Genomic DNA, 7814 nt, shown 5'->3' on the forward strand with positions numbered 1-7814 from the left:
CTGGGAGCCCCGAGGGCCATGCCTGGAAGCCAAGCCGCATAGTCCCGCCGGGATTAGAGAGGGAGAAGAGGAGGCAGGTGAGTCAATACCAAGCAGGAGGGGGCAGGGAGGGAGACAGCTTACTTCGGTCTGTCCTTCCAGGAGCTGCTGACAGATGGAAATTAAAACGGTCTGAAGAGGAGGCGGTGGCAGAAGTACAGCAAGGAGCAGCCCTGGATGGGGGCCAAAGCCAGCTCTCCCTGACGGCAGCACAAAACCAGGAGGAAGCGAAGGGGTGGCATAGCACCCCACCCGCCCTGAAGAGGCCATGCCCAAAGCCTCTCCCTGGGGTGGGGCAGAGAGAAAGCTGAGGCCCCAAGAGCTAAGGGGATGTGAAACATCCCAGGGGTGGACGGAAGATCCACTCCACAGCAAGAGCTGGCCCACGCCCTGAGGCCAGAAATCAGCAGAGGGGGCTAGGTGGGCTCTAGGGGACAGAGCACATGGAGCGGACACAAGAGAGTAGAACGTGCCCTTGAGAACGCGACGTGCTTCGGCCCCGTGTCAGGAGAGGCTTCCCTGAGTCCCTCCTGGCAGGGAAGCAGGAGAGAGGGGTGGTGAGGAACATGGGTGCTGAGCCCTGCCGCTCCGGGTCTCATCTGGGCTCCACCACCTACTGTGCCAGCAGCCCTGGCCAAAGTACTTGCCCCCTCCGAGCCTCAGTTTCTTCACCTATAAAATGGGGATAATAAAAGCACCTAAACTGTGCTGGGCTTACTGACAGGATTACGTGACTAGCACACAGTGAGCTGGCACTTAATAGGATGAACTGTGAGGATAATGACCCTCCTCAACGCAGTTCTCCATGAGAGGACATGTCTCATCTTATACCATCAATACCCTTCACCCAGTCTAGGCTTACAAGCACCTCAGGGCCGGGACTCTCTCCAACCCCACCCTCCATCACATCTCCAGGTGCAGACATGGAGCTGCAATAAGTCAGCCTCTTAGAGTTCAAGACTCCAACACATGAAAAGAAGAACTGGGGCTGGGACGATGTGTCTGACAGAGCAGCTGTGGGCCTTGACCCGGGGAGACAAGCAGGGTGTCCAGAGAGGACTGCAAGACAGGAACTGAAGGGACTCACGATCATAAGGCACGGGACCCTGTGCAAGTCACACGCCCTCTCTGGGCCTCAGTTTTCCCCACCCATGAAATGAAGAAGATGGACTTGGGGCCAGCAAATGGCACAGCAGTTATGTCACTGAACTCCTACATGGCCGGCCACAGTTCGAGTCTTGGACCCGGTGGCTTGAGAAACACACTGGGCATGTGTGTGCGTGCCCAAGATCCTAGGAGAATGGAGAAGAAATTCCAGCATGACCATCTCCCCTGGGGGATGATTTCGCACCTTCTGTCTGTCTGTCTGTCTCTCTCTCTTGCAAGCACAAGCACCCTAAGGCAAGGAAAAAAAAAAAAAAAGGAGCTGGACCCAGTGATTGCCAAGGGCCCTTTTGGATTTCTATGATGACCTCAAAATAAGAGGCTCCTACATCACTGCAGCCCAGGGCACAGGCTAAAGATGATCTGAAGGCCGGAGAAGAGACCATGCACCAGCTCCCAGGAGCACCCAGGAGCACCACTTCCATCAGAACAAGATGGCCCTAGACACAGAGGAGGGGCACAGGCTCTCCCACAGTCTGCCCACACCTCACCGACCTCCATGCTGGGTCTGTCGCGGGACAGGCCCCCAGCCGATGGACCCTTTATGGACACTTCAGATCTAAACTTGCCAGACAAACACCCCAGGTACAAACAGAGGGAACATGTATTCAGCAGTTAACAAATGCCAGGCAGGTTTGTATCTATCACTTTCCATGTATTAACTCTTAGTCATCACAAACACCCCAAGAGAGGACTGGGGGTAAATTACTCCCAATTCACAGATGAAGAAGTAGTAGTCCTGGGACCAGCAGTTAGCCTAATGGCTATGTCGCTGGACTCCCATGTAGTCGACCACAGTTCGAGTCCCGGACCCGGTGGCTTAAAACTCATGCCGGGCGTGTGTGCCCAAAATCCCGAGAGGAGAATGGAGGAATTGAGGTGTGGTCATCACCCTTGGGGGGTGATTTCTCACTTTCTGTCTCTCTGTCTCTCTGGCGAGTGCACGTGCCCTTATAGCAAAAACCTCTCCAAAAAAAAGAATAAGAAGCCCTGAGAAGATAAGGAATGTGCTCAGGTCAGAGGTAGTAACAGAATCAGGACCCAAACCTGGTAAGAGGGCCCAAAGCCAGACTACTGTGAGCTCTTCTCAAGGACTTTTTAATATTAAAAAAAAAAAAAAAAAAACCCTCCAGATTTTTCTTTTCTTTTTTTCTTTTTTTTTTTTTTTCAAATTGCCAGAGGGTACATGCACCCACCAGAAAAAGAAAGAGAAATAGCTCTCCCCAGTGGACATGACTGTGCCACAATTCGTGTCCCTCCATTTCTCCATCCCATCAGGATTTGGAGCATGCGTGTTTCTCAAGCCATCGGGACTGAGACCCGAACTCGGTCATGTGGGATGTGGCTCCCAGTGCAGAATGGCTGCCCACTGCACTACAAGGCTAACCCTCCAAAACGTTCTGTAAGGACAAACTTCCCATAGCGTAGACTCCCCCTGTCTCAGGTGCTCAGAACACTACCTCCTTGGAGGTCAGTGAGTCAAGTAAGTTGTCTGTCACGTAGCCAGAGTGCCGCGTTCTCCACAGACACGGACAGACTGGTATTCTTCAGAACACACTTCAGAAAAGGCTGCTTGGAAGCAACCAAACCCAAATGAGCCCTTCACAGCAGCTTTCCTCTCAGCTTGGGAGGAGGTGGCTTCCTCTCGTACGTAGTGAGGCTCACCTGTATGGTCAGCACAGGCCAGACCACAGCAGCACAGCCAGAAACACCTGAGTGCCTCGGACGCGAGGCCAGAGCTTCGACAGGCGAGCGCCGCCTCAGCGCCTCAGCTCCCCTGCTTCTCTGCCTCTCCTCTCCTCTCCCCTTAACCCAGTTCCACCATCATCCCTGCCCCTTCTGCCCGGCTTCTATCAGCCTGCTGGCAGCCTCCTCCCTCCGTCCTAAACAAGGGGGAAGAGGCATCTTCCCTTTCTCAACGGCCCCTCAGTTGGCCTCATCAGAAGGGAAGGTGAGAGCTGAGGGTCCCACTCCTTGAAGTCTGAGAGTATCAAACGCAGCGGCCACAGCTGAAAGCAGTCCCCAAGTTGGAGCGAGGTACTGCTGACAGTGTGACCTTAAGCAGGTCACACCGCTGCTCCGCTTGCCAACAGGGAGGCTAAAAATCCTTTTCCTGCTTCACAGGGCAGCTGTGAAGATCAACAAGGTAAGATGAGCCGCTGAGCCCTGGGGTGTGCAGCGTTGAGTCCCGAGAAGAGAAATGAGAGCAACCAGGCCAAGCCTACACTCCCCTGCCCCCCCGACTGTTAACTGGGAAACTCTGGTTTTCCTGAGTCCAGCAACCCTGTCAGAATTAACGAAGCCTCCAGACTTAGTTCTGCACCTTCTCCCAATCTCCTAGTCTTCCTCACAGCCTCCTCCATCTCCTCCTCAACAGGCAGATTCACCAGGAAGCTCCCCCTCCTCAGCTCCCCCAGGCATCTTCCTGGCTCCATGCTCAACACACCTTCTTCTCCCTCCTCCTCCATCCCAAATGCCTCTCCTGAGGGGCTCCCCCATAACACCCCAGGAGCTTCCCCAGCCCCTTCCTGGCTTCTCCTGTTTGCCTCCCACTACCATCAACCCCTTTCACTTACGACAGTCCCACCCAACACCTCCCTTCCTTTCCCCAAAGGCCCAGGGACAATGGTCTCACGTTGGGACTGGAATAGGTAAAATGTCTTCTTATTCTAAAGGAGAATGAAACCCAATCTCGATGGATAGGAATGTTAGCAAAATAGATGCAAGGTCCTCTTAGCACCCTTTGCAGCTATGAAATCACCGCAGTTGGTTTTAGAACATCCATTAGACAGGCTGTGGCAGGCAGATACAACTACAGGACTGTTCCAGTGCAAGGTTCTCTTTCAGCAGTTTTGCATAAGGAGGCCAAGACCTAGGCCACGGGGCCAGGAACCAGGTTCCAAGGCCCTTTGGATTCTTAAACGGTTTCTCATCCAGGCTCTAGACAAGGAAGACGGAAGCAGCCCGTTCCTAGTCTCTTCAAGACCGATGAGCACTCCACCCCTGGCTCCAGGAGCCCAGGCCAACAAGGCACAGTCCTCTGCACACCTGTGAACGCACCTGCATTCCTGTGGGTGCAGGTCTGTGTGCAGAACACACCACACACCACCCAAGACATGACATACACTGTTCCCCCTGCACAGGCACAATTCGAAATTGCCAAGAAAGTCTAAAACGTGGTTGCAATAGACACACCTCAAAAGTCACAGTCATCCTTCAAAAAAACAATTGCTGAGGGTGGATCGTGGCATTAAGACCCTGTTGGGGGGGTGTTGTCTCACTCTCAGAAGAAATAAATTTAAAAAAAAAAAAGGAGGGACAGGCAGTTAGCGTAATGGCTATGTCCCTGCACTCCCACGTAGTCAACCGCGGTTCGCATCCTGGACCCGGCCGCTTAAAACTCACGCTGGGCATGTGTGCGTGCGTGCCCAAGATCCCGTATCTCTCTGTCTCTGTCTTTCTGGCGAACGCACGTGCCCTATAGCAAAAACCTCTCCAAAAAAAAAAGAAACTCAGCTGTGTATCATATTTCTATTTGAAAAACATAAATAGAAATAAAACTTTGCAGTCCAAAATGTCTCCATTTTCCAAATACTAAAAGTCCTTAGGAAAAGCTATGTCTCCCCGCTCAGAGAGGTTCCACTTCTTCAGACAGGTGATACACTTTCCCTCCCACACAGAGATGAGGATTCCTTACCTGGCTCCAAAGCTGAGGGCTTCTCCTGTCTCCATTCCAGAGTCTTCAGGGCGGGTCTCCAAGGAAGGCAAGGAGCTGTCTTCACCCTGAGTCTCGGACCCACTTGTCTCACCCACCCCCAGCTCCCTGGCCTCCAAAGGGTCTCTGGCCTCCAGGCCAGGGGACAAGCTGCCATTGTTCCTGAGGCCTGGCTTTGGGCTCTGGCCGGCCTCACCCACCCCATGTTCCCTGGCTTCGCTTGGGGCCCCTGGGAGCTCCACGTTCCGGAGCCCCATGTCCTGGCCCCAATCCATCTGCCCCACACCACATCCCCGTGGCTCCAGAGAGCCTCCAGGCTGTAGGTCACAGGGCGCCTCCAAACTCCCCAGGCCTAGACCACTGCCCCAGTCCATCTGGCCCACCACAAGCTCTCGGGGCTCTGCAGGGCTGCAGCCTGCGCCCGGGACCATGTTTCTTAGCCCGAGGTCAGGTGTCCAGTCTGCCTGTCCAACCCCACGCTCCCTTGACTTAAGGAATTCTCCGGCCTCCACACCTGACCAGTCTGTCTGTCCCACACCACTCTCTCTGGCCTGGCTTTGGCTTCCCACCTCCCCCGCCCCAGCCAAATCTCTGTTCCTCACCCCAACATCAGAAGTCCAGTCCTTCTCCCCAACTCCAATGCCCCTGGGCTCTTCAGAGCCCCCCGTTTCCAAATGGCTGGACAGGCCCATGTCCCTCAAACTCAGGTTGTCTGACCAGCCCACGTGTCCCATGGCATGCTCCTGGGCCTCACTCGAGCCCCCAGAACCCACACAGCTGGACACTTCCAAGTTCCTGAGACCCAGCTGGTCAGTCCAGTCCACAGACCCGGCTGCAGTCTTCCCAGGAGATACAAAGTGACCACCTCCCATCGTGCCAGAAGGACTCAGGTCAGCGCCGCTCACTCTGTTGTTGCCAATGACACCAAACTGATAGCTCCTCCCAGGGTCCTCAACACAGAAGTCCCCACTCCAGGCCTGCTGCCCTGGGCTTAGTGCCCCCTCTGGCTGGGAGGCAACACCAAGGCGGAACTCACCAGCCCAGCCTGGCTTCCCCATCTCCGCGTCCTCTGGGTCAGCACTGCTAGGACTCTGGCCCCCTGCCTGCTGTCTTTCCTGCCATCCTCCAGCCTCCTGGCTGGCATCCCTGCCTTGCCATTTGTCCTGGTCTCTCTGCCTGGATGCTCCATCCTGCAACTGGGCAGTGCTGGCACTGAACAGGCCCCCCAGGTCTCTCTGTTCTGGCTGGCCCACATCCCTGCTGGCCTCACCAAGGCTGTCTTCACCACTGGGAATCTTCTTCTCGAATTCCTCATCCTGTTGTTGAGCTTCCTCGGGGCTGAACCCAGAGCTCAGGGCTCGAGTTCCAAAACCTCTGTCCTGGGTGCTGAGGGTCCCGGAGCTGCCGCCACCGCTGTAATCTCTCATCCAAGCACTGGTCCCGAACTCCTGGTCCAGCTGCTCTGCACCTCGGCCGCCGTATGTGCTGAGTGAAGACTCTCTCTTCTCAAACTCACAGTCCTGCTCATTGGCATCCTGGCTGCCGTACCCGCCAAAGCTGTCCTCCTTCCCTAATTCCTGGCCCTGCTTGTCTGCATCCTGGCTGGCATAAGCGCCCAGAGAATCTCTCTTCCCGAAGTCCCAGTCTCGAACGCTGACATCTTGACTGCTGTAGGTACCCAGCGAATCTCTCTTTCCAAATTCCTGGTCTTGGAGTTCAGCGTCCCGGCTGGAGTAAGTGCCCTGGGCATCCCTCTTGCTGAATTCCCAGTCGTGCGTGTCGGCCTCCAGGTTCCGTGGAGTACCTGGCTGATCTGGCTTCCCAACTACCCAGTCCTGGGCTACGAGCCCGCCCAGGGCAGACGCTTCAGCCTGATGTTGGCTGCTGCTGGCCTCTGTCTCCTCTGGGCCAATGCCACCCCTGCTGGCCCACTCCCTAGCACTCCCTTCCCCTGTTCCCTGCCCATACTTGCTGGCCCAGTCCCCCTCTCCCAGACCTGAGTCTCCTCTTGGGCTTCCGCCCCCAAGGCCATAGTCCGGAGAAGCACCTTGTGCCCAGCTGGATGGAGTTAAACTGCTGGAATGTGGGTCTGGTGCAATCCCAAATTCACTCTGCAGATCTTTCTGGGCCCAGCCAAGGAGTCCCTGGGAATCAGGGGGGGACAAACAGAGACAAAGAATCAATGCTTAGAGTCAATTGGGATGGGACTCAATCCAGAATGAGAGTCAGCACTGCCCAGCACCTGACAGCCCTTCTCTGGCAACAGAAAAGACTGGGTTTGGATTCTAGCTGTGCGACCTTGAGCAACCACCTAACTACTCTGGGCCTCAGGAGCCTCATCCTGAAAGAGTGATCCTTCCTGCTGAATGGGGCTGAGAGGATTAAATGAGATCATTCAAACCAAGCGGTCAGCATGGCGCCTGGTTTGCAATGAGCACTCAGTCAACGGTCCCATGGTCATGTTTACAAGCCTTGGGCAACACCTGGCTGACAGCCAGGAGAAATGCTGCCTGGAGGAGTGGTCTTCACCTGCCAATTGGGGGTGGGGTGCACTTTCAATGAGGAGAAATCAAGACTCAAAAAGTCCTTCCACAACCTCCTTTGCAAAGCAAGATTCCAGCACCAGCTGCAGCCCCTCTGGCCGGCCCCCCATGAGTACACAAGCCCTTCTTCCCTAAGCCTAAGGAAAGCAGCCTCTGCCCGATCCTCCCCAGGAAGGCCTCTCAGCACTCAACCTTGCAGCCCACCGGTGGAGAAAACAGGAGCAGCAGCTCTGGCAAAGAAAATCTCAGCCAGGGCTGCCCACATCCCCCACTCCACTCTCCCTGACTCACCCCCGGGAGCGGGCGTGCCCCAGGCTCAGGGCTTCGGAGACGGCCGGCCTCATCCCGCAGTG

General features: G+C 55.5%; 1 protein-coding gene across 3 annotated transcripts in view; it reads right to left on the reverse strand.

Annotated features, from left to right (window-relative positions):
• Positions 1 to 7814, reverse strand: part of CNOT12 (CCR4-NOT transcription complex subunit 12) — a 29244-nt gene that overhangs the window by 4251 nt on the left and 17179 nt on the right. For all 3 annotated transcript variants that reach the window (XM_006160800.3, XM_006160801.3, XM_006160802.3), the window contains exon 6: positions 4901 to 7062. In XM_006160800.3, the coding sequence (XP_006160862.1) occupies positions 4901 to 7062 (2162 nt within the window). The remainder of the gene's footprint in view (positions 1 to 4900; positions 7063 to 7814) is intronic.

This window comes from Tupaia chinensis, unplaced genomic scaffold (assembly GCF_000334495.1).
Source record: "Tupaia chinensis unplaced genomic scaffold, TupChi_1.0 Scaffold000709_1, whole genome shotgun sequence".
In the NCBI taxonomy this organism is placed as follows: Eukaryota; Metazoa; Chordata; class Mammalia; order Scandentia; family Tupaiidae; genus Tupaia; species Tupaia belangeri.